Source organism: Pleurodeles waltl, chromosome 6 (assembly GCF_031143425.1).
Source record: "Pleurodeles waltl isolate 20211129_DDA chromosome 6, aPleWal1.hap1.20221129, whole genome shotgun sequence".
NCBI classification, from domain to species: domain Eukaryota; kingdom Metazoa; phylum Chordata; class Amphibia; order Caudata; family Salamandridae; genus Pleurodeles; species Pleurodeles waltl.
Window position 1 is genome coordinate 966,390,276 of NC_090445.1, and position 27,741 is coordinate 966,418,016.

General features: G+C 44.2%; 1 protein-coding gene across 8 annotated transcripts in view; it reads right to left on the minus strand.

Moving 5' to 3' along the window:
* CPEB3 (cytoplasmic polyadenylation element binding protein 3) overlaps positions 1-27,741 on the minus strand; it is a 543,123-nt gene that overhangs the window by 78,636 nt on the left and 436,746 nt on the right. For all 8 annotated transcript variants that reach the window (XM_069239797.1, XM_069239803.1, XM_069239805.1 and 5 more), the window contains one exon: positions 5,183-5,297. In XM_069239797.1, the coding sequence (XP_069095898.1) occupies positions 5,183-5,297 (115 nt within the window). The remainder of the gene's footprint in view (positions 1-5,182; positions 5,298-27,741) is intronic.

The following is a 27,741-nucleotide window of genomic DNA, read 5'->3' on the forward strand; positions in this document are numbered from 1 at the left end:
GTAACTTCTTGTGCTGGAGTCAGGAAAAAAATATTTTTTTTTAAAACTGTTTCCAAACCATGTATCAGATAAAGAAATGAATTTGTAGTCAATGAGTACATTTTCCAATTTAAAACAGCCCCTCATGCATTGTAATGAAAACACTCTATGGAAGGTAGAAAGAAATATAAAACAACCAACACCGTAAGGTGAAGAATTAATAGTCCACACATCACAGCCAAAGCTCACTATGTATATTTTAAAGAACTGATAACAATAGGTCGACCCAACAGCTGCACTGTTATACCTGACCTAAAAATGTGACAAGGTTCAGCTTTAGTATTTTGGACTGGAATTAGATTTCGGCAGAGGGCTTACTCCATCACAACGGTGATGGATATCCTATCCGCCGAAATCTAAATACCATAGGAAACAAATAAGGCCCTTTGTGTGCCTGTCCAAATAAGAAGTATCACTAGTCCTCAACAGACTGTTGACTAGTGCAAACTCAATCATAGAGGCTAGGAGACTGCAGAGTCATCATTCTTAGCTATAATATAGTGAGTATTAATCATGTCAAAGAAAGTATCATACTTAGAGCTCCCAGCTTCACTCTCAACAAAGAAAAAATATCTTGCCATCTCAGATATCAGGTACGACAGCCAGGAAAATAGGTTATGCCTCCCATCCAGGGCCTTGGCTTTGCCACTAATGATCTTAGATATGCCTTTCACAATGTCCACATATGCCAGAGTATACAGGATACTTTAAATTGCCACTGAAGAGCAGATAAATTAAAGTGATAAACACTTCAGCTCACACACTGTCACCCTAGCATATTATTTCCATTCATGGGTGTTTAACAGTGCCCCTGGGGACTGTGGTCAGGATAAGGGCGATAATAAAGAGAAAATTGCACTGGGCAGCCAGGCCTCATAAGGAGCAAATCGTACCAAAATGATCTTTGTCTTTAATCCTGCCCTCATAGGGGAGGTCATAGTTATTGCTTCTAGGCCCCCATAACTAGCAGTTCTTTGGGATAACACTGGCCAGGGTCAGGACCTGCTGCAGGCCAAGGCAAGTCTGAAGGGCAGGTAGGCATGAGGACGGCCCAGCAGCAGACATTTGTCAAGGATAATGTAAACTAAGACCTAATGGTAGCATGTGGTTAGCGCACACAAACACACACTACAACAAAACAGTGGCAGAGAATGGAGGGAGACTTTTATTCCAATGCACAGCTGGAGAAAGAGGCAACCACTGCTGTGTCAGAGGACTGAGAATAACAGAATCCTGAGAGAGGCAGATACGTGACCTCTGGGATATGACTTTGCGTTATCTGTCATGAATGGGGCTTATGAGCATCCCTAGCTGAAGAGAAAATTGATTACACAAACTACTATTTGGCTTTATCATTCTGCATCTATCTCTGGTCAAAACTAAAGTACCTGAGAGCCAAGTGTTTTAGTTATTGTTAGGTTTGTGGGAGGTTTTATTAAGCTCTCCCATTCCAACACTGTGCTCTTCATACTGAAAACCCACAATTCATATCAAATGTACTGCTCTCTTGGTTAACCTTCAACATCCTTGCCGCAAACCTGAGATGTGGAAAGAGGTTTGTGGTACAAACTACAATCATCTAGCGGCAATCACTAGAAGGCATCGACAGGGTAATTATATGAGAGGCAGTGGCGTAGCTGGTGTGTCATGGGCCCTAAAGCAAGGACAGAAATGGGCCTTTGGCTGGTGTTTGAACTGTGAAATGCAACACTAATCAGGGTTCAGTGGGTCCCTCATGCCTCCGGGCACCGGTGCCACTGCATCAGTTACACCAATGGAACCTACCGCTGATGAGAAAGAGGAAAGAAGATCTCTGATGCTAATGACAAGGGATGGAGCCTTGCACTGGACCGATCCCTTTCATCCAATTAAAACACAATGGCTAGAGGGTGTGGACAGGCTGATGAAATGTGAATAAGTGATACATAAAAAAGAGATATTCAACTATGTGTGAAAAGATTTGGGATAAATAGAACCAAAACCAGAGTGAGATGGCAGGTGGAGGTAAGGGGTCTACATAGAGCACCTCTAAACAGATTGCTTCCTAATAGCCCTAACCCAAAGGCCAATACGAAGCTTCTCACAATGTCAATTCCTGATAAAGTGACTACTGCTGTCGAATTATTAAATAGCTGCTTAACATTTCTAAGTGTAAATGTGCTTGCCCTACATCTTGAGTCATCGATTCAGTGGCCGACAGAAGAATGGTGATATGGGATGCATTCAGAGGACATTTAGATTGAATATAAACTCCTGAAAAATACTGTTTTACAAAAAAACCTGGGTTTTGACTTATGGAATTGAATCCTCTGAATAACTTAGGAGCGCCATTTCACAATGCTCACCACTGCCAGAGCACCTCGAATTTTTCAGGATAAAAATAACAACGATGTCAGCTACATTTTGTCCATTCTGGTGCCAATCAAAAGCATACAACCTTTTCGGTGCACACAAAATGCAAAAATGTGCATCTCCAAACATACTTAATGCCTTTTGGGAAAACAAACTAAAGAACAGTGTAAACTGGAACTAAAAGTCTGTCCTTAATGAACACGATATATAATAAAATGAGTTTCCCACGTGAAAATTGCCGAGAGCTGCAAAACCGGCGGGGTGGATTTTATGACCAAACCATACTAGTGCATAAAGGTAATGTAACTTTATCTCGGGGAGAAACAACTCTCACAACCGGTGTAGGATGCGTTATTTGATGGCTACCATACCTGGAGGTCCCACCCACTGGGCTGTCACATCCCCGGGTATGGAAAAGGTATTTGATGCCCCAAGGTGGGATTATCTACTCGTTGTACTGAAAGAGATGGGAACCGGTGAGGAAAAATAACTTAGATTTGAATGCTGTAAGATCGAGGGGGCTGTGGATACTATGTTATACATAGAAATGTAATTTAAAGACACTTTGCATGCTTAATACAAGTTTTTGATATGCATCATTACTGGTTAGCTATAGACTGTTTTCCACTGTTAAGAAAACAATTAAAAAAAAAAAAACGTTGAAAGAAATTGATTACCATTTGTAATCACACATTTGTAATGGGCGGGTAATAGCAAATCAAAAGTCATAGGAAAGCAGCACATGCCTGGGCTGCCCATCATTAGACATCATTTTTGCTCTGGCAATGCAACAACTGACTTGTCCTCCAGGAAGAGAAAGGTTTAGCGCATGTATAACTGGCACAGCAGACCATATTGCTGTATGTAGATAATGTTCTTCTTTACATCAAAATCTAACCATGGAAGAACTCCGACGCCGTGGCTGTTTCTGGTGTCCGGGTGCACAGGAGTAAGTATGGTCTATTCCCCCTTGAAAATTCTGACCTGTGAGGTTCCACAGGAATAACCAGGGATAGCGCGGTGGTGAGCTGTGGGAGGGTTTACTTTATAACTTAGTTTGTGCAGTATATCCAGATTAGTTAGATGCCTGATAAGTGGAGAATGGACTTATGTGCTCTGAAATGTGGCCAAGTTAGAGGAAGATCAGTAGCATACATTTATGTCCTGAGATAACAAGATACTTCTTCTCAGAAGCATACAGCAGTGCTGACATTGGACATCCAAGTGTTTGAGTTAAGACTACATTCCGTTAGCTGCTAGACCTTTGGAGTCAGCACAGTATCACCACTGTTAATAGGTGTACAACTCAGACTGAGCGCCTGCGGACACTAAGAAAATTATAAACACAACTTCGATTTCCCCAGATAAACTTACGGTTGATTCAGTAGTCAGTATTATTTTGCAGTGTGCTAACCAACTGCTCGCCAAGCGCAGTCTCTTCTTTCACACTGCCCCACTTTCTCCGAAAACGTAGAAAGAGACAGTGAAATATATCTAGATGATGAACTCAAAGGCTTGAGGGGAAACAATTTTTCCATACCATCTTAACCTATTTTTTTTCTTGCCCATAGAATGGTTAAATGAATATGCATTACTAGGAGTGTGCCATTTCTGTTTCTTTGTTGGAGCTAGAAGATGAGTCACCGAGTACTCAGAGCTTAAGATGCATGGTATTTTATATTAGCACCACTGTGCCCTTTACATTATTATAGGATTGTTAAGTAATCTTTATTAGCAATGCACAGATAATTGCACATGCAGAAAATGTAACCAAAGGTAAAGAAATGCTGATTCCAGGTTAGACTTGGCAACTTCATCAATAGATAAGTCAGCAGTTCTTGTTGTTGTTCTTCGAGCCTTGCAACTTTGCAATATACGCTGCAATTACCCCTCCCATCAGCTTTTGGGTACAACCTCTCCTCGTTGCAGACTCTCTTGTTATCCTTGTTCGAAACCTCATATCTGCAGAGTCCTAAAATATTCTTTTAGTCACTTGCTTCTTGTAACATTTGACTGGTGTCAGTCAAATGTTTGGTGGAATACAGCACTTTGGGTTAGACATTAGTCAAGGACAGGAAAGGGTTTTGGGTGTTAGTTTTGCTTCCATATTCATTATTTACAGTTTTGATTTCCTGTCTCCTTCAGTTCATTATTCATTTACATAGCAACCACCACTTGATAATTTACAAAAACCCTCAGGTAGTACAGTAGCGTTTTAAATAAAAATAAAAATGAAAACAATTTAAAAAAAACACTTACAGCCACCTCGCACTCCTCTTGGCTTTGCCGCAGGCACAAGCTCCCAGCCTGCCCTGCGGCCAATCTGAACGCTGCTGTCATGCTGCTGCCAGCATAACAGCAGTGTTCGGATTGGTTGGAGAGCTCAGCCAGGGCGCTCCTAGGCAAACTGGAAGAGTCTGCCTGCTCTCTCTCTAACTTGGCACTGCGTGGCCAGGTTGGACAGAGCTCAGTGCGATTGTATGTTTGGCCGGCCTGAGATGGCCAGCCAAACATACATGCGCACTGAGGGGGAGTGCAGAGCACTCCCCCTTTGTGCTCATCATGGCCCGTGGCCCCGCCCCTTCTACACTACAACGGTAATAAACAGTTTATTATCGTTGTAGCGTAGAAGTTTGTCACCTGTTGCTGCTGGCGGGGGCGACGCTCCTCTGCCCAAATGGAGGAGCTACCCCTGATGTAGTACCTTTTAATGAGTGTAGTCAAGTGAGGGCACCCACAATTCATGGGCTGTCTTTAGCATTCCAATTTGACGTCTTGTTCTTCTTCTTACCTGCTCGTAGAGGTCGTGGCACTCCACCAACAAAGATAGTCTTCCTTGGGTCCAGAGGCTGAGAACCATCCATCACAAAGTCACTGTCACTTAAATTCCACGGCCGAATTTGAACCTGAAAGACAGAAGAGAAAAAAAATTTCACAAACGTTACGCAACATATTACTCTCTCTAAGTTAGTATGCTTTGTACTCTTATTTAAAAGGTCAGAGTTTCATCAGTGACCTGGTGAATATATCTTGGGTGAAGAGGGCACAAAAGCATGTATTTGGGTATTTATTGGATGAGACCCAGCCACAGATCCTTGAGGATAATACACTGTGGGCTCCACTGACTTCTGGTCACATGATACACCAGAGAACAATCCCTTATTAACCGTGGGGTCCCTGGTAGGCAAGAAAGGCATGGGGTCATGCTTCTCCATTTCCAATCTACCTTTCTATCTCCTGATCACCACATCACTATCTCTGAAGTTCTAACTGAAGTGCAGGTCCTTATTCAAGGGCACAGTGGATCTCAAAGAAATTATTTTTACTCCTGCTCCAGACCTGGGCAGGCTAGGTGTGGGGTTGGGAGACATGCCCATTTTTCTGCTCTACATCGTTGACACTGCATCAGGGTCCAGACCTTTATATGAAGTAGTTGGGAAGGCCAGTTAAAGTGTATACGTAATGCAAGAGCAAGAATACTGGCCTTGAATTATGGTGAAACAATTTGATGGCTCAGGTCTATTACGGAGACGTTTTCTGCCTCACTGCCTTTCTTGGAGAAAGTTATTTTGGGGATCTGGAGGTAATTTTTGCATCTGTCCTTGATGATTACTAATATTTACTAATGATGACATTGATTCTGAACATATGTGAGAAACAATATGGTTGCCTGCTTGCAACTTTCACACACAATGCAATCAGCCAATTAATTTCTTTCACAATTTGCAAACAGACAAGTTCAGCTTATTTCGAACCTTTCTGATGTTAGATGGGATGCATCTTTCTATAAAGAGTGTAGGAAAGATCTGGACTGCTACATATTTGACTCCTTCTCCTAGATGGCTGAAAATAGTCATTCTATCAGCAAAAGTCGCTGAATGAATCAACTAGTATACGTGCTGCCTGGTCAATTACATATAATTTAGGCTTTTTTTTTTTTTTTTTTTTTTTTTTAAAGGGGATAACATTCTCTAAGGGATTTTGAATCGAAAAATCACACTTTGTATAAAAATCTCTTCTCAACAAATATGCACCAAGCATGTCAAATAAGCTTCCAAAAATTCCTTAGGAAAAAGTCTGGTGAACTTGGGTCATCTGGGATAACTTCTACTCCTCCCCAAAAAGATTGTTCCTATGGGACCGTAACTAAAATACATGCAAACTCTACTTCTAGAAAATGCAAGAACGTTTTTAAGGACCTCACATGAAGGAAAATATAGACATGCAACACGTTTTATACACAGTGCACCATAGCGAATTGGGACTTACAAATGCGTTTAAAGTTTTTTTGTTGTTGTATTACAAATACAAAATATTTCCCTATATAATTTCATTTACCTAATTTCAAAACTTACATTCCTTTTTTACCTCTACACTTATATTCAAGCATGTACTCATCCACTACATTTTGGTGAGCCAACAAACATTTCACTTGTTAAACAGGCACTACATAAGACTAATAAGGATTATATTAAAGATTAGAATAGCTTTCGCATTAACTGATTTAATTTAAGGAACTCAAAACTTTTCAAAATCCTTAAAGGCCTAAAAAACAAGCCTGAGGCAAATAACTTGATACTAAAACTCAGTAAATGTTAAATCCACATCTAAAGCTTAGCAACCTAATATAAAAGTAGACCATCTTGAGCAGTTTCCCGAGTTATATTAAGTCTCAAAGTTATAGATGTGGAAAAAATAATATAAGCATCCAATGAGATCCCTTAGCACAACATGGCAAAGAATATTATTGCTGGTTGTACAAACAAAAGGACCCAGAACTCCTTGGTACTATCAAGGTAGAACGCCAATGCTCTTTTTTGGGTCCAGGCGGTGGAGTCTCCCCTCTTCCTTAGAAGTATAAGGGGGTGTGTAAAAGTAGAAAAGAAGATGGATTGGCCTACATGGAAGAGCATGACCACTTTTTGCAGAAAGGAGGCCCAAGTGTGAAGCACCACTTTGTCAGGATACACTGAAAGGTAGAGTGGCTTAGATGATAATTTCTGCAACTCACTCAATCTCCAGGCATATGTGACGGCCACAAGGAAGGCTGTTTTCAAAGTGAGGCGCCTGAGAGGACAATTGTGGAAAGGCTCAAAGGAGCGCACATCAGAAATGTCAAAACCAAATTCAAGTCCCACTGGGGCATAATGAATGGGGACGGAGGAAACATATGAGTTACGCCTTTAAGAAACCTCTTTACAACAGGAGATTTAAACAAAGAAGGTTGATCAGGCAATCACAAGAAATCAGAGATTGGAGACAAATAACCTTTGAGAGTGCCCATAGCAGAACCCTGCTGGTCTAGCGAAAGTGCAAACAAGAAAACCTCAGAGGGGAAGAAAGGGGGTCAACAGACTTGTCTGTGCACCATGCCACAAATTTCTTCCAACAACAGGTGTATACAGTTTTGGTGGAGGGACGCCTGGCTGCCAAGATTACATTATAGACTTCGGGCACAAGGTTAAAAGCTGGCAACTGCAGCCACTCAACCTCCATGCAAGAAGGCAGAGAGTGGACAGGTTCAGGTGGAGACCCTCCCCTGCTGCTGCAACAGAAGATCCTCCCGAAGTGGCAGTCTGATCTGAGGATTGATGGCCATGCTCAATAGCTCGGTATACCAAACTCTTTGTATCCAGGCCAGAACCACAAGGATTATTTGGGCCCAGTCGTTCTTGATCATCTTGAGAACTCTGGGCAGAAGTGGTGAAGGCAGAAAGGAGTACAGGAGGCCTAAGTTGCACTTGTGACAAAAAGCATCGCCAAGCGATTGCTGCCTTGGAAACTCCAACGTGCAATACTGCTTACATTGTATGTTTTCTGTGGAGGCAAACAGATCTAACCAAGGCTCTCCCCACTGTTGAAAGAGAACTTGCGCCACCTCGAGATGGAGACTCCATTTGTGATCGTCTACATATTGTAGGCTGAGTTCGTCCACTCCGATATTCAGAGAGCCCACCAGATGTTGACCCACCAGGGAAATGCCCTCTTGTTCCAGCCATGTCCAGAGGCGCAAAGCGTCCTGATAAAGGCTCCATGACCCCACATCGCCCTGCTTGTTGCAGTACCACAAGGCTGTGGTGTTGTCTGTGAACACCTGCACTACCTTCCCTTTCAGAGAGGGAAGAAATGCTTTTAATGCTAATCTAATCGTCAGGAGCTCCAGCAGGTTGAGGTGGAGTCCGGACTCCTTCGGAGACCAGATGACACTGACCTCCGCATCTCCCACATGGCCACCTCATCCAAGGAGTGACACATCTGGCCCTACTATCAGAACTGGTTGGGGAAGGGAAAGGGATCTGCTGCTGACCCAATCATTGCTAGTTAGCCAACACTGCAGATCTCATGCAGTTCCCTCCGAGATCTGGACCATGTCAGAGAGATTCCCATGATGCTAAACCCACTGGAACTTTAGGTCCACTACAGAGCCCGCATATGACATCTGAAATGTGTCACCACCAGGATACAGGAGGCCATGAGGCCCAGCAGCCTCAGAGTCATTCTCACCGAAATCCAGGGTTGAAGCTGAAACATCGGTATCATAGTCTGAATTTCCTGGACTTCCCGCTCGGTAGGATAAGCACGAAAATGCACTGTGTCCAGAACAGCTCTGATGAAAGGGAGCATCTGAAAGGGATTCAGGTGTGACTTCAACAAATTTATAGTGAACCCCAGCGAAGGAAGGAGGTCCGCCGTAGTCTGGAGGTCAGAGACAATAGCCTGGGACAGCCTGCCTTCAAAAGCCATTCATCAAGATAGAGGAAGACAAACCCCTGATCGGCGTGGATGAGCTGCAACCACGGCCATCACCTTGGTAAACACCCGAGGGGCATAGGTAAGGCCAAAGCAGAGCACAGTGAACTGAAAGTGCTTGTGGCTTACTGTGAATCGCAAGTAAGTTCAGTAGGCAGGACGAGAATGTGGAAGTAAGCGCCCTACAAGTCCAACGCTACCATCCAGTATCCTGGGTGCAGGGCAGATAAAACCTGAGCCAGAGTGAGCATTCTGAACTTCTCATTTTTGAGGAGGAGATTGAGGGACCAGAGGTCTAGGACAGGGCGGTGGCCCTTGTCCTTGCACCAGAAAGTAGTGGGAATAACCACAACCTAGTTCTGGCACAGGAACCTTCTCTGAGGTTCCCTGGCCAAAAGAGCCGTAACCTCCTCGTGGATGAGTGGCAAGTGATCTTCAAGCATCTGATCATAAGATGGTGGCATGCATGGAGGAGTAGTCTCAAAGAAGAGGGAGTAGCCCCTTGACTATTTGCAAAAACCACCTGTCTGACGTGATGGACTGCCAGAAGAGCAGGTGATGCAGATCCTGCCTCTGACTGGTCCCTGGTGGTGAATAGTCCAACTAGGAAGGTTTGGAAGCAGCTGTAGAGGGAGGGGTGGTAGAGTGGCCAGACTTCTGGCTTCCTGATCCACAAGGACTGTGGATCCCACGTCCTCGGTCTTGCAGAGGCTGGGCAGCATGAGCAGCTAGGTGGCTGGAAGAAAACTGACATGGCAGGTTGCCCCTTCCATAGTTACGAAAGGACCGTAAAACAGACTGAGGGGATGAGGGGCCGCCACGAGGCCCAAGAACCGGGCTATAGCACAAGAATCCTTGAAGTGCTTGAGCGCAGAGTCGGCTTTCTCTCTGAAAAGACGGGTACAATTAAAGGGCATGACTTTAAGATTGGCATGGACATCCCCTGAAAAGCCAGCAATCCTTAACCAGGTATGGGACCTAAGGGCCACTTTCAATGAAATTGCTCTGCCCAGTGAGTCAGTAGTGTCCAGTGCATATTGGATCATGAACTTTGCTGCATCTCTCCCATCAACAACTGTTTCCGAGAGAATAGTCCGGGGCTTATTCAGGACTTGTGGCAGCACTTGCGCAACCGTATCCCACAAAGTATGGGAGTAAAGGTCCAAAAGGCATGCAGTGTTCAGCCCACAATACCAGGACGGCAGAAAACATTCTTCCCAAGTATGTCCAGCCTCTTAGATTTGCTATCCTTTGGTGGGGAAGGGAACGAGCCCTGGGAAGTGGATAACCAAGCTCTCAAAGGGAGAGCGTTGTGTTAGGAACCCTGGGTCATCCGGTGTAGGGCGATGGCAGCGGGCAATAGTCTTGTTCACAGGAGTCCCTGTGCTGGTTTTGGACCAGGTACCCAGCAGGACATCAGTAAGGGCTTCATTAAAGGGCAATATTGGTTCAGAGGATTAAGTCTTGGGCTGAAGCACCTCCGTCAGGAGGTTAGTCCTGTCTGTCCCCAAAGGCAGCTAGAGGCCCAGGACCTGGGCTGCTCTTCGCACAACCATTGAGTAAGACGCTCCCTCCTATATAGCCATGTTAGGGGGAGACAGCATGGCAGTGTCTCGAGAAGTATCCAGACCACTGGCTTCACCGACGTCCGTACGCCAGTCCACAGTGTCTTGGAGCTGGTATTCTAAAGGGTCCAGCAACCCCTCCCATTCCTCACCGTACCCCAACCCATAAGAAAAAGGGTCAGGATCTGACATGGGGGACAAGGCTCCTTTGGAATTGTGCTACATCAATCCGGCTCCTTGTCGGAGTCAGCAATGAGGATGGGGTGAACGCCACCTGGAGGCACAGGCAGTGCAGGAGCATCGGCGTCAGAACCAGTGTTGCGGAAGGTTGAGGTAGCATGACCAAGACCGGTTCAGATCCAAGAACAGATCCATGGGTGACACCCCAGAGCGGAGGCTAAAGTTTCTGGCGCAGAAACTGAGGGGGCCCCTTCCGACCCCACGGGGCCAAAGCAGCTCCAGCAGAGTCAGACTACCCAAAAATTAGGCGCATGGCCTTACAAAACTATCTGTGTTGGGCAGGGGTCGCTCCAGCTCCCGGAAACTCAAGGAGGCTCCGCGGACAGAGGCCTAGAGTGACGACGCTCCTGATCCCATGTCTCGTCGGCTGACGGACAGGGTTGTCACGTAGGTTCTCATTATTCTAATGAGACTATTGGATTTGGGTGGGAGAATCACTTGTACTGCGGGGGACCGAGTCTGAATCCACACCAGGTGACACCTGTTGGCCTAATCCAGGTTTTCTTCCGGTTAACTAGCAGTGCCTCATCTCCACCCAAGAGCAGGGATGATTGGGCAACCAGGCGCATGACACAAATGACTCCTCAGGGAAATCGTGGTCACTCAGATCTCATCCGTTTCTCTCAGTTACATTAGTCTCACATATGCAAAGACAATCAGAGGCAGAATATAGCTCAATAAGGTTTTATTGAAGTAACTGCATCTTAGATAATAAAGCATGTATTGCAATAACTAGGACGATGAAGCATGACAGGAACAAAATTGTGACAAGGAGAGTAAAACAAAAATAACGCTACCATGTTGTCACTACGATTGTTAAGGATAGTTCCTACCTAGGCTATGATAGAGCACAGCATGTTAAGCTATAATTCTGCCCTTCAGACATCATCCATCATACCTGAGCAAGAGGCCTGTAGCCTACATAAGCAGCTGCAGCAAAGCACTCAGCATACAGTCGTGGTCATCTGGCTGGAATCTCCCTCTATTGTATATGGGTCAAAGTAGTGTTTTTATAATAAAACAGCTGATGTTCCAAGAAAGGATCCTCACATAAGATTGCGTATGTTTCTGTGAACATTGGAGACAAAGCATACCACTTTTGCGGGCAACATATCTTACTACAGCCTTGAGAAAAGCACAGAGTGAAATAAATGTCTTGTTTAAGAACGTAGTTCTGACCTAGGCGAAGAACAGTTAGATAGAGAAAATAAAACAAGACCGCAAATGTGGCTATTGCTAAATAATAGAACGGCGCTAGAATAAAACATATCTTGGTTAAAGTGCACAGCAGCAGGCCAGGTTTGCTAAAATAATGTGTAAACTATAGCTAAAATGACTACACAACAGAGTGAGGTCAAAGAACGTTTGTTCTACTTCAACTTCTTCTTGTGTCTTGACTTACTGGATTGGCTTGAGAACTTGGAGAGGTGTGACGATGAGACGATAAGTGGGGGTGGGTGGGGGGGCGGTTCAGGTGGGGGGGAGGTTTGGGGCTCTGTGACTGATCCTGGAACCTTCCTCTCAACCAAGATCAAGACTTGGGCTGCCAAAAGCTTTAGGGACCGCTCTCCCTCAAAGCTTTCCAATTCAAGGCCCGGCACTCGGAGTACGACTTCGGGTCGCGCTCCAGACACCAAGGGCAGATGAGTGAAGAATCAGTTACGGACATCGCTCTGCAGGGCTTGAACCCGGTCTTTAGAGAAGACATCCTCAACGCACCAGGAGTGAAGACACTCAAAAACCTTCAACAAAATGTCGAAAAAAGCCCAGTCCAAAAATGACTGAGGGGTAGCTCTTTCTTCAGATCAGTGCTGGCTGGCATAAAAAGAAAAGAACTGACATAAGCGTGCTGGGGGCATTCATATAGAACTTGTGACGTCATATCTGGTGTAGACAATGCCTACGACGAATGCGGAGCCGACTGACACCACATAACGGGGCACAGGGGTACTTGCTCAAGAAACACCTCCAGATCAAGGCTGATGCCTGAGGGAAAATCTAAGATAAGGAATCTGCAACTAGATGTCTCTATCAGAACTTAGATTTATAGCACATGTAAAATTCAGGTTAGAATTAAGAAGATACTCCTGTTTTAACAGTGTATCTTCCAGAGCATGTAACAGGCTATAGGCCCAGTGTATAATGCCAGCTGTGGCAAAAGCCCACACAATACACACAAGATTTAACTTGGTAAAAACTGTGTAGGAAAAATCCCACAAGACCACAAGGTTTGCTTTTTGCACACGTTTTGAACCCGGCAAGGAATTTGCAGAGTAAATGGAATAAAGGCCCAAGTTTTCAAGAAAGAACAACACTACTTAAATCTATAAAAGAAAGGATATCAAAAGATGGGGATTCGTTAGAAGATAGATCCCAGAAGACCCAAGTCAATTAAATTTAAACTATTTCTTGAATTAATATCACACTTCGTTCTTAGCGCGGTAAGGGGGAGAAACTCAGCCTGTTGTGTGCCTGTGTTGTGCCTAGTACCAGGCTGCACTTAGTACATGTATTGCTCTGAATTGTCCACTTTGGGTTCTGCACTTTTCCTAATAAGGAGTCACACGATCATTATTTTATGTTCCTTAAAAAAGTTATTTTATTCACAATTTGTGATGAAGTTAAATCTACTAGCCGGCCAAAATCCTCTTTACATTTCGAGCTTGTAGACACTTCATCAACAGAACTTAGTTGGTGTTAGCAATAATTTAGTCGTTATTGGCATCCACTAGACTTAGTGAAAAAACTGTAGTACTGAACTTAAGTATCGAATACATTGATAGATTAAGAACTGTAATCCATGTATGTTGCCCGCATATGGACCCTAAATAAATGTCCATTTCTCACAAAAAAGGCATTTCTAATTGGCCCACAAGAGTTTAAGCAGTCACATTTTTAAATCCAGCTATTTCTCTAAAAGATTTTACTTATTATCACAGTATTATTAATGACCTCTAAAATTTTAAATCCGAGTTAGCTGATGTTGTTTCATTAAAGTCAACAGCCACTGATATGCTCATAAGGGCATTTTAAAAGGTAGACACAATAACTTGTGGCACATGTAGCCTGGCAAAATACTTTGACTTTTTTGTCAGAAAATGGGTGAAGCATGTTTTAGCCTTTAATTATGGAACAAAAGCATGGCTTGTTTCTTCGTTGTGCCTTAGTTGTTTTGCCTACTGGTGGACAAATTGTGTTTTTTCATTAAAAATCCCCCAAAAGTTGTTTCTTTTGAAAAAAATAGAAGTAGACTTTTCCTGTTCATCTGGCTCTCCGTATAGAATATTTAGGCACAAATATGTTTTTACTGTCAGATTGCTGGTCAATAATTGTTCTCTTGGTGTTATGCTACACTGAGGCATGACTGTTGTATTACCCTCACAGGATATACTCTTTCTCTGAATTTCTCACACATCCTGATCCACTTGCTATCCATTTTAATGAAAAAGGACAACATTAACTAACTCAGATCGTAGGGGTAATTAACAACAGACTAACCCACGGTAATAAGAAATATTTATTACAGAGTACATAGCTGGAGTTACAAATCTTGTTTCCTCATGGGCTAAACGACTGATTAGAAATGTCTTATTACCCATAAAATTGAGAAACCTCTAGAGTCCTGTAATATATAAACATAAGGGACCTATAAGAATTACAGCTCATAACTGTAGGAAGGTAGCCTCTTTCTAGCCTTGTTACCCCCACTTTTGGCCTGTTTGTGAGTATATGTCAGGGTGTTTTTACTGTCTCACCAGGATCCTGCTAGCCAGGGCCCAGTGCTCATAGTGAAAACCCTATGTTGTCAGTGTGTTTGATATGTGTCACTGGGATCCTGCTAGCCAGGACCCCAGTGCTCATAAGTTTGTGGCCTATATGTGTTCCCTGTGTGGTGCCTAACTGTATCACTGAGGCTCTGCTAACCAGAACCTCAGTGTTTATGCTCTCTCTGCTTTTAAAACTGTCACTGCAGGCTAGTGACAACTTTTACCAATTCTGATTGGCACACTGGAACACCCTTATAATTCCCTAGTATATGGTACCTAGGTACCCAGGGTATTGGGGGTCCAGGAGATCCCTATGGGCTGCAGCATTTCTTTTGCCACCCATAGGGAGCTCAGACAATTCTTACACAGGACTGTCACTGCAGCCTGAGTGAAATAACGTCCATGTTATTTCTCAGCCATTTTACACTGCACTTAAGTAACTTATAAGTCACCTATATGTCTAACCTCACTTAGTGAAGGTTAGGTGCAAAGTTACTTATAGTGCGAGGGCACCCTGGCACTAGCCAAGGTGCCCCCACATTGTTCAGGGCGATTTCCTAGGACTTTGTGAGTGCCGAGACACCATTACACGCGTGCACTACATATAGGTCAAAACCTATATGTAGCGTCACCGTGGTAACTCCAAACATGGCCATGTAACATGTCTAGGATCATGGAATTGTCAATCCAATACCATTCTGGTATTGGGGGGACAATTCCATGCATCCCCGTGTCTCCAGCATAGAGCCCGGGTACTGCCAAACTAACTTGCCGGGGTTTTCTCTGCAGCTACCGCTGCTGCCAACCCTCAGACAGGTTTCTGCCTCCCTGAGGCCTGGGCAGCCCAGTCCCAGGAAGGCAGAACAAAGAATTTCCTCAGAGAGAGGGTGTTACACCCTCTCCCTTTGGAAATAGGCGGAAAGGGCCTGAGAGGAGTAGCCTCTCCTGGCCTCTGGAAATGCTTTGAAGGGGCCAGATGGTACCCTCCTTGCATAAGCCAGTCTACACCGGTTCAGGGATCCCCCCCAGCCCTGCTCTGGGGCGAAACTGGACAAAGGAAAGGGGAGTGACCACTCCCCTGACCAGCACCTCCCAGAGGAGGTGCCCAGAGCTCCTCCAGTGTGTCCCAGACCTCTGCCATCTTGGATGCAGAGGTGTGAGGGCATAATGGACAGCTCTGAGTGGCCAGTGCCAGCAGGTGACGTCAGAGACCCCTCCTGATAGGTGCTTACCTTTCTCTGTAGCCAATCCTCCTCTGTGGGCTATTTAGGGTCTCTCCTGTGGGTATCTCACCATATAACGAATGAAAGCGCTCACCAGAGTTCCGCTGCACTTCCCTCTTCGACTTCTGCCAAGGATCGACCGCTGACTGCTTCAGGACGCCTGCAAAAACTGCAACAAAGTAGCAAGAAGACTACCAGCAACATTGTAGCGCCTCATCCTGCCGGCTTTCTCGACTGTTTCCTGGTGGTGCATGCTCTGAGGGCTGTCTGCCTTCACCCTGCACTGGAAGCCAATAAGAAATCTTCCGTGGGTCGACGGAATCTTCCCCCTGCCAACAAAGGCACCAAACTTCTGCATCACCGGTCCTCTGGGTCCCCTCTCATCCGGACTAGCGTGGTCCCTGGAGCACAGGAGCTGGGTCCAAGTGTTCTCAACAGTCCAGTGGCCCTTCTGTCCAAATTTGGTGGAGGTAAGTCCTTGCCTCCCCACGCCAGACTGTAATCCTGTGTACTGCGTGAACTGCAGCTGCTAGGGCTTCTGTGCACTCTTGCAAGACTTCCTTCGTGCACAGCCTAGCCCAGGTCCCCAGCACTCCGTCCTGCATTGCCCAACTCGCTGAGTTGGACTCCGGCTTCGTAGGACTCCCTTTTGTTGTGCTGAGCCGACCGCCATCCTCAGATCTTCTGAGCGCCTGTTCAGGTGCTTCTGCGGGTGCTGCCTGCTTCTGCGTGGGCTCTCCATGTTGCTGAGTGCCCCGTCCATCTCCTCCTCCAAAGGGCAACCTCCTGGTCCTTCCTGGGCCCTGTCAGCACCCAAAACCTTCAACCGCGACTCTTGCAGCTAGCAAGGCTTGTTTGCGGTCTTTCTGCGTGGAAACAACTCTGCATCCTCCATGGGACATCTTCTGACCAAAGGAGAAGTTCCTGGCACCTTCCGTTGTTGCTGAATCTTTGGCTTCTTCCACCCGGAGGCAGCCCTTTTGCATCTTCATCTGGGGTTTAGTGTGCTCCTGCCCCCCCTGGACACTTGCGTGACTCTTGGACTTGGTCCCCTTCTTTTACAGCTCCTCAGGTCCAGGAATCAGTCTTCAGTGCTTTGCAATCAGTTGTTGTCCTTGCAGAATCCCCTATCTCGACATTACTGTCTTTCTGGGGTAGTAGGGTAACTTTACTCTTACTTTTTAGGGTCTTGGGGTGGGGTATCTTGGACACCCTTAGTGTTTTCTTACACTCCCAGCGACCCTCTACACACTACACTAGGCCTGGGGTCCATTTGTGGTTCGCATTCCACTTTTGGAGTATATGGTTTGTGTTGCCCCATGGCCTATTTTTCCCTATTGCATTCTATTGTGTGCTACAGTATTTGCACTACTTTTCTAACTATTTACTTACCTGATTTGGTTTGTGTGTGTATATTTTGTGTATATTACTTACCTCCTAAGGGAGTATATCCTCTGAGATACTTTTGGCATATTGTCACTAAAATAAAGTACCTTTATTTTTAGTAACTCTGAGTATTGTGTTTTCTTGTGATATAGTGCTAAGTGATATAAGTGGTATAGTAGGAGCTTTGCATGTCTCCTAGTTCAGCCTAAGCTGCTCTGCTATAGCTACCTCTATCAGCCTAAACTGCTAAAACACCTCTAATCTACTAATAAGGGATAACTGGACCTGGCACAAGGTGTAAGTACCACAACTTACCCACTATAAGCCAGGCCAGCCTCCTACAATAACCCATCTACATAATGGACATTTAATAACTTCAGTACTACATGTGTTTTTTCACAGAATCTATTGGGAACCATTGCATGAATGAATAATGTTTTAAAACACAAAATCAGGAATATAGCAAAAAACATGTCAATTAACTCTACAGTTATGTACGGATAATAAACCAGGAACAAATCTTTGTTAAGATGGCCATGAACAAGTATGAAATAAATATTACAAGTCACTGAAGCTAAGAATGATCCCCACATTTACCTAGGTAGCAATCTTATCCATAGTATTGTTAATAAATATTAGAAGAGATATTAGCAGAGGAGATTTATCAGGCATCTACAATTGCACACAATTCAGGTAGGCCAACAAAACAAAGCAAGAACAATGCTAATATCTTACAGTGTCCTGACTCACAGGACCGGCATTTTCAGGAGACACAAAGGCTCGGGGAACTCACTTATCCCGGACTGAGATGACCAGTAAGTGACAGTTTTGTAACTTCAGGTAAACAGCAGACCCTGAGATACACTTTTAAAAGTGATGAAAATACCCACACAACAAATGATTAGAAGACAGATGTTTTGACAATCTGTTTGAGGTGAAGGTTGATGCAGAGTTACCCAAAATAAAAATGCCTCAGGTCTGGAGAAATTTAGACATTTCCCTTACTGAACTGGAGATTAACAGCAAGTTCAAGAGTTGCAAATTATATATTTTTTAATCTTAATCATACTTTATGAAATGTTACAACGGCAATCAATATTTATGATATAATCATTCAAACATTTACAATCAAAATAAATGAACCTATGTTGGAACAAGGAATGTTGATCGTGAGACTTTCCATTGGTAAAAAGTACAAAACTGACAGTGAACAATTCAAAGCAGTCCGAGGGGTGATGCTACACAGTACCTAAGTGCAGTGCAAACTACTTAGCAAGGTTTGTTGACATTTGTAAGGCAACAAACATTAACAAGCAGTTGCAATGCAATGGGTCTCGTATTTGCTCGAGTTAAAGCTATTAGCATTGTAAACTCCTATCCAGACTTTTCTTCCTACATAAACTGATAATGAAAAGTGAAACAGTTTCACACATGCGAGCTGATGGTCACCATGAGAGTGAAGGAGACACAGAAAAGAAAACAGATGTTCGCTTGCAGTGAAACGTATCGGCAAAAGTGCAATGATCTGAAAAGTAAAACAGTTTCACATATGCAAGCCGATGGTCGCCATAAGCAAGAAGAACACAGAAAAGGAAATAGAAGTTTGCTCGCAGTGAAATGTATATGCAAAACTGCAATTATCCATGTAACTGGCAAAAGTAGAATTATCCATGTAACCAGCAACAGTAAAATTATCAATGTAACCATGTCAATATCATGCAAATCGCACAACTACTGCCCAGCAAGATCGCGTGTGTGTGAAATAAAAGAAATAGTGCAGAAGCCATTCGGAAAACATGGAGCCTCGTATGTTTTCAGTAGTTTACCGGTGCTGTAGAGAAAGGCTAAACACCGGAAAAGGCATGACGTATGCATACCTTTCACTAATGAAATCAAGTGAATTTTAAAAGGCAAGCCCACGAACCAACCAAACTGATGGGCGTGGTTAAAAGCCCACAGAGTGATTACAACAGGGGGCCAAAGCGCTTGAGCACTCAACCATAAAAAGGGGATTAAAAGTAGCAAAAAAAATTCAGGTAAGGTTCTAGAAATCTCAAGCAGTAGTAAAGGTAACTAAATTAGACTCTTGGAAGTCATGAGGTCATTGGAAGCTCATCATTACAATATATCATACAATGTTAAAGAATAAATCAGCAGCACATCATTAAAGCTTTCGTTCCAGTACCATATCAAGGGTTGAATAGTCATGTGATGTCTAACAAACTACACAACTATATATTTTTTTTAATTAAAGCAGTAGTTCAATCTAGCCCTGTTAAGCAAGTTCTCCAGGGTCACGGTGAACACTTCCCATTCTGGGCATCATCTCTACCAACAGATTTAAGGTATCGAGACATCATGCATTTTAAAGAACTATTATCTTAGCCAACAACAAAATATCAGTTATAAAAACCCCTCGGTGTGGGAATAAGCCCCTGATGACTTAGTGGTGGGACAAACTAGAATAACATATTTAATAAATCGGGACCCAATTCCTCTTCACTATTCACACAACCAGGTATGGTAGCACACTGCGCTTGCAAATGAAGTTATTCATGCTTTAAAACCCACCTGCATGGCAGAATTAAAGAAAAATATGAGTAGCTATGCCTATTGGAATGGTCGTGGAGTTGCATGTAGGAACACATGTAAACTATGGCAAACACCCACAATCTACAAGGCACCTTACATGAGTGGGTATTCAAAAAACCTCTGTGGATAGGTTTTTTCAAACTCAATCTCTTTATTGAACATTTTTTTTTATTTGAGCATACCAAAGTATGACAGAGGCGGCACATATAGCCCGAGGTTCAGTATTACATTTCAAGCAAAGTTAGCTCATGATCTATAAGCAGTAAATAGAACAGTAAACCAATATTTTGGCCCCTGTCAAGGCCATTCACAGTGTGGTGCATTGCGAAACGAAACGAAACGAAAAACAAACATAATAGCGTACATCAACCATAGGTAAGCATAGGACAGGGGAGCTCCAGTGATGAAGTCTTATGGGAAGGGTCAGTTGAAGAGTTGTAGTGCCCTTAATCTCGGCGGGTTAAAACAGGTGAACTCTGTGTGTGCGTGAGAAACAGTGAATCAGTGGATGCCACGTGGTCTGAAATGTGGTCTCTGTTTTAAGAAAGCTGTTCCATCACAATGACATGGCAGAGGCAAGCAAACCACTGAGCAACAGAGGGGGATGTTGTCTTTTTTCAATGCGGAGGCCACGAACTGTCATGCCTCGTGGAGTCTCCAATCAGAGTGAGTCATTGCGCTTAAATCAAGGGGCGGACACCAAGGTTAACCGTGAGATACGAAGCAGGAAGTGGGTATCCCACTGTGGCTTTAATATGACCAGGATCTCCTTCCAGTAGGCTGTGATGGGGCTACACGAGCACCACTCATGGCAGAAGTCGCCCACCGTAATGCCACACCTCCAGGAGATGGAGGTTGTAGCAGGATAGATAGGGGAAAGGCAGGCTGGAGTATAATATCACTGCAATATAATACCAATGCAACATGATGTTTCCCTGAGGGATAAAGCGACAATATGTTCTGGGTATGTCTCGCCATAAGGTCTCCCACTTTTTGTGTGAGATGCCCTCTGTAGTGGAGGTTTGTCAGGAGTCTGGTATGTGGGGGTGCAAACAGGCGTGGAGTGCTGCAGTGTGTGGTACGTGTTGGATACGAGGCTCTTAGACCCAGTATATGCCCTCAGCAGCTTTTCGAAAGGGGTATATGGTCTTACAACCCGGGGTAAACAGTTGGGTGTAGTGTTTAATGTCGCAGCATTGTAGTCGAGCTGTGTTCAGGAGATGGTAGTCAGTTTTACACTAGCTGAAGAACTTTATCGAGATCCCAACAAAAAGGTCAAATGGAATCCTGTATTCGCCAGCCCTCCAGTCGGGGAAAGAATTTGGGAGACCGTGCCGGAGTAAAGTTGGTGTTGCAAGCAATGGGGGATTTCAGGGAAGGGAAGGTGGTAAGACCTCTTCTAAGTGCAGCCTGTGTCCCATATGTCAAGCACTGTTTTTGTGGGGGGTGGCAATCTAAGCGCTGTGCAGACGGGCTTGTTTGGGTAGCAAGTTAGGTCCCACAGGGGTCGAAAGGCCACTGCTTGGTCCATGTGCAACCAGTGCTTTTCACGTGTGTGTACCACATATTCAGAGATGTATCGCAAGTGGTCAGCCCAGTAATATTCAAGGAGGTTGAGGCCAGCCCGCCTCCATCTCGAAGTTGCATCATTAGGTTGTTAGAAATCCTCGGTCACCTCCTGTTCCACATAAAGGAGCAGATGTACCATTGCAAAAGCAGGATGTTGTTGTGTGGGATTGGGGTGGGAAGAGTCTGAAATAAGTAAAGGGCCTGTGAGAGCACATTTATTTTGACATTAACTTGGCCTAACCAGGAAATAAGGAGGGGTTTCCATCATCTAAAATCTGCCAGGATGGAGCGACAGAGCTGCTGCCCGTTTGCCAGTGTTCAGGTTGACAGTGTTGGTTTAAGTTAAGGCCCAAGTACCTGATTGTATCTGATGCCTACTGGAATGGCACCAGGCTCCGCAGGGCAGGCAGGTCTGGTTTGCGTGGTTGAGTGCACAGATTCGGACATATTAATCTTAAAGTCTGACACTGCTTCAAAGGCCTTCAAGCAAGTAACAACTGCCAGGGGAGAAACCGCTGGTTGTGAGGGAGTGAGCAAGAGGTCGTCAGCAAACATGCTTATCTTGTGGGTTTGTCCCACAAAAGGAATGTCCACCACATCAGTAATAGGACTGATGGTGAGAGCAAGTGGTCTACCACTAGAGCAAATAGGAGGGGCGACTACAGATTGTTTCTACCCAGAAAACAGATATTTCTGAAAGGGAACAGCCACTAATTTCATAGAGTCTTGGGGGCTCCTGTGCCCAAAAAAAGAAAAAAATTGTTATACTCTGCAAAAGCACTTATGTGTTAAATCAACTAATGTGGAAATGCATACTTGCTACCTTTCTGTATGCACAAATATTTACATATCCGGTATTTCGGGAACCTGCACCAGCTGCCGATTCCCAGGAGTACTACTAGATTTCTTTGAGAATTCCTGTCACGTCATAAACATGCCATAAATGTAAACCCGGGCGTGTAAGTTTGCGACTTTGCTTTGGAAAGCTTTGTGAATCAACCTTCAGACGTCTTGATCTTTACACAAGACGCTATTGCGACATGGACCCGAGGGAGCATAGCTCTTATAATCAAAATTAACATGAAATGTTTATAAACTAATGTATTATAATTGCTGCATAGAAAATGTATAAATGTATTTTTGCTAAACATACGGTTGAAATGTGCCCACGTGGAGTGGCCACCAATGTATACAATGATTAATGAAGCTGACTAATAATAAAATAATGTTACGTTAATGTATGATTTTACACTAATATTAAGAGTTATATGTTAAAGTTTTCCTAATAAATCATTAGGCCTTAGTTAGCCTGAGTTGAGGCCTAGCTGGCAGTTTCATATTAAATGTGTTTTTCTAACGTGCAGTGTGCTGACTTGCAGAAGGACATGTACTCGTACTTTTCCAAAGCTAAAAGATTAATGTAAACGTAGTAGATCCGTTCTCATGAAATTCGACATGCTCAAGGAAACATTTTTGCCGAATGCAACAGTGTAGACTAGTTACAGGTACAAGGTCGCCTAAACCGGTACAGACAATGGACCTACTGACTGAGGAATGCGAGAGGACCACGAGAGTATGAAATCATACCAGACATTCTACCCGCTGGAGACGTCAATCACAAGAACCAATAAACTACGTGAGAACTGTTATGGGGTGACAAATTTTGATAGTACCAGTGAAAACCCATTGGATGAAGATAGTGGGGTGCCAACCCTACCCAATCAGAAATTAAGGGACCATACAACAGAAAAGGGATAAAAACCTTTGACACGAGGATCCATTAGGAGATGCCATTGCGAACTTTTGCTATGACCCAGACACTTTGTCACTCCGCATAGAGACTTTGCTGTTTGTTTTTTCAAACCATCCTTGCCCTTATCTTGTCTGTTCTATACTTCTCCTCCATATGAGGGAAGTGTCCCTTTTTACCCGTCTTGCTGAATTCCCTGGCTGATGGCGAATCAACTTATGTCCTGAGGACGAAGACTAACTCTGTATGCTGACCCATTACAGAGGGTAACTATATGATGATGAAATTGTAATTGTCTGTTTGCCTTTCCTTTCTAGGTACCAACTGCTTCTTTTGACAGAGACCATAGATAGATGTTTTCTAAATTTGTGTTACCAAATTGTTTTGCATGAAGCCCAACATGCCAATGCTAATTTGAGGTTAGTTAAGGGGTTCACTAAACGGACGCAAATAGACAAAAGACTGAATCCATGCTTTGTTGAATGATGCACTAATGATACTCTGCTAAGGACGTCGTGCTATGTTCTAATGTTCGTGATCTTTGCTTTGATTATATCTTATTTGAGTTGCCATATTATGACAATGCTGATGTGTTTCGTGGTTTTTAGACTAAAACTTGCTAGTAGAATTGAATCAATGGGGAATAAACATCACAAAATCGTACTAAAATGGTGTTGTTATTCATGACTGAAAGGTCATGGTGGTTTCTGAGTCTGATTGATAACGTTATTGACTTATTGATTGAAATGTTGATCAGTTATCTCGTCCTAAGGTGTCTTCAATCAGGGTCAAAAGATTAATTGGCCTAAAACGAGTCCCAGAGTGAATAAATTAACTAGATTTGGACGCGTTATCAGTTCTGGTAGCAGACCGACGGTTTAGGCCCTTTGGGGCCCTAGGACGAGGGGCCATTGTTTAGAAATGTTTTTTGAAATGATGCAAATTGGAGTTATGATGTGTCTCTAAATTCCCCATGACTTTCCCGGAATCTCAGAGCTTGCCTTAGTGAGTTGGGTATGGTCTCGGCTTTCTAGCATGTGTGGTGTAGAATTTGCACTTGCTCAGCTTATGCATATCGCAGGTGATTTGTGAAGTTTGTATGAATTTAGGCTAGATAATATTGTTTTAGTAGGAGTGGGCATACTCAGCAGTATGAGAGTTGGGAAGTCGGTGAACTTCATGTGAATGTGGCGCTTTGTGCTCAAAAATTATACGGACCCGTCGTGGTCTAAGACTTCGGAGTATATTGATAAGTGTATGAGACACTTGGTTTATGTTGTAATTTGTGCGGTTTAATAGGTCAATCGGGCGTGGTTGACAAGTCCAGTTTGAGTCAAATTGTGTGAGTGAAACCTTCGATGGAGATTTGGCAAGTTCTAAAGTGCACTAGAATGAACCATTGACAAGTCGAGAGTAGGATTTGAGGGTCGAATTCTGCTTGCGAGTGCGGGAGCTGAGAAGGAGAGAGTAGGGGCCGAAGTTTCAAGTGAAATCTCTGAAGCAATTGTGTTACCCTTCCTGTAGTAAACCGGCAAATTTGGGTTTTTGTTTTAAAAGGTGCTCGCAATATATTGCATTAGTTTTGTGCGAGGAGGACAAGCCGCAAGACTTTGTCAGCTGCAGTGTGCAGCCGCGCTCGGATAGGTCAGTTGTCGAGAGGGGTCGCACACGGATTGGCAGCCGTCTGTGAGAGGCAATTGGTTGAGAAGGTAGGCGAAGAGTGTTCTGGGAATTAAAGTCACTTCCTGATTAGATTTTAAACAAAATAAAAGACGCAAAAATGAAGTTTTTCAAGGCTCTAAAGTGTGCTTTGAGGAGAGATACATACATTACAGGGAATGTGGGGGAGCCTACACCGCCAGAGGATACTCCGGCTTATATCGTAATGGAGGAGAAGGGAGTCGTGCCATGTCTTTGACTAAAGCAGTGGTGCAAACTGACAGAGAAGGAGGGATGTTTAGCGTTTCCGGAGTACGGAACGTTTAATATAAGGATTTTGGAAAATTTGCGGAGGGTAATAAGTGAGCAAAAGCTGCCCCGAGACCAGCTCAGTATGAGGCATTATCGGTCTGGGATTTAATGGCCATACAACATAGGCAGCAGAAACTTATGAGAATGAAGAGAGCAGAAAAGACTCTAGCAGAGGCTAAATGGGATAGCGAGACTAAGATGTGGAGAAGGGGAATAGTTGACAGAATTAAGATGTTTCCGGCAATAACTCAAGAAGATGAGGCACAGGGAAAGAAGGCCACTTGTAAGACAGACAAGGGCTCTAGTAAGCCAAAGGAGACTCAGAGGTCTTGGGCAGATGCAGATGATGAAGAGTTTCTTAATCAGTTGTTATATGACCGCCCGCCACCATATGCCATAAATGATCATTAACAGAATACTAATGCAGGTCCTGAAGACCCGGCACAAAATAAGGGAATCCCGAATACAGTGCAGACAAGTGGTACAGTTTCGATACAGAATGGTGTCAGTGTACCCACTGCACCAGACACGCAGATACAGTTGCAGCCACCACAGATTCAGAGGCTCTATCCTGATGTTCCAGTATTAGAGACTACTACGAATTTGATGGTGCCGCCTGATCCAGTATACACGAGAGCAAAGTTAGTGCAGATTGAGCCAACTCCACAACTGCTGCCCCATCCGCAGCAACAGGTGGTTCAGAGTCACACTTCTGTCACAGGACCGCAGTCAGTAGCTACAGCACCCATGATGAATCAAGCTGTAGGAGTTAACGCTCCACAGGGTTTGGGAATTGGACAGTCACCAGCTGCTATATCATTGCCAATTACAGTTGGTCCACCAGTACCGCTGTATGCGCAAGCTAAGCCTGGCATATGTGATCAGGGAGTAATGACCTAAGAGGCAATAAGAGGAGGGTCTACCGGAAACTTGCAAGGAATGACACAGGGAGGACAGACAGCCGAAAGGTCTAGATCCTTGTTGGACTTTAGTCTGATTTGGGTTCCTTTGGAGACAATGAGGCAAGCAGGGTTGGGAACACTAACCCCACAGGTAATGAGTACAAATACGACGCAGACACCGGTGATGCAGTCTGGAAATGTTTTGTTGCAAGGCTTAACAGCGCAACAATTGAATGAGTGGTTAGACAAGCTCAACACTCCGCAGATTACTTCAGTGACCGCAGAGAGGTCAGAGAGAGAAGAATATCTAAATTTTGTGAGATTGGGTGTAGAAGCCACAGAACTAGTAAAAGGAACAATGGGGGTGAACAGATTAGTCATACACGGAAGCAGAGTTGAGGTATCTCTGCCCCAAAATAACCAAAGAAGTGAGCAGGGTGCATCAGAGGTTGGCAAACCTGGCGGACAAATACGGCATAGACATAGAAAATACTAAGCATTTGAAAAGGAGCTATAGGTTAGACTTTGAGCCTAAAGATTTTGATCATATGAGATCTACCGGAATGAAGGCACATCTTAAAGAGATACTGCAGAGTGCTCAAATTTCGGGAGCATTAGAGAAGTGGGAAGGCATATGGGCAAAGAAGAGAGATACAGAGAAAGGTGATGGCTCGGAACCAAAGCAGGCGAAAGCTGTACCAGACACGGGAACAATAAAAATTTTACCAATGAGAGAGACAGCTGGTGGGGTTTTAGTCCATGTACCTTGGTCCAGGGGTGACATTGTGTCATTCACGAATGACTATCCCAGGTTGAGGGAGAAGCTGATAGAGTGGTATCAGCAGACGGACAGGTTTGTGAAGCTTGCAAAATGTCTCTGGGAAGACTTGAATACCCTGTTTGAGATCATAGTCCCAGCTGACTTATGGCTTGAGTGCAAGAGGGGTGTGGATTGGCCGACAGAGGAACCTGCAAGGGACAAGATTACTGGAGCACCGTCTTCTGAAGTGATGAGGTATTATCATAAGGTGATTGAGTTTTTGAAGGTGTCGCTTAAGGTGACTGATTGGCAGAAAATTGATCGAACGTCAAAGGAGGGCAAAGAGTCGATACATGCTTACTATGAGAGGTTGCTGAAGGCGTTCAAACACTACAGTGACACTGAGGTCATAGAGCCGAAAGACATGAATCACCTTGTGTGCAGGTTTGTTGAAGGGCTGAGACCAGAGATTAGCCAGATGATTAAGAATCATTTGATCTGTTGGCAAGCAAAGCCGATTGATGAGGTGTTACAGTATGCAAAATACTGTAGTGACGAGACTGAACTGAAACAGAAAACGTTGAAGGAGAAAGTGATGGTGATGCAAATTAAGGCAGCGCAAGCAGGGATGCAGGGAAATGGAATACAGCAGATGGTACAGCAGCAACCACAGGGAAATGGAATGTTTCAGGCACAACCAAGAGGACGAGGAGGTTTTGTGAACCGTGGTCCAAATATGAATACCTTTGTGGTTCAAAGTGATGTGCAGGGGATGAAAAAGATGTCACCATGTCACACGTGCGGGGGCGTGGGGCACTGGAAGCGGGAGTGCCCAATGGTGGTGTAGGATGATGTTGTTCAACAAAGCAACGATG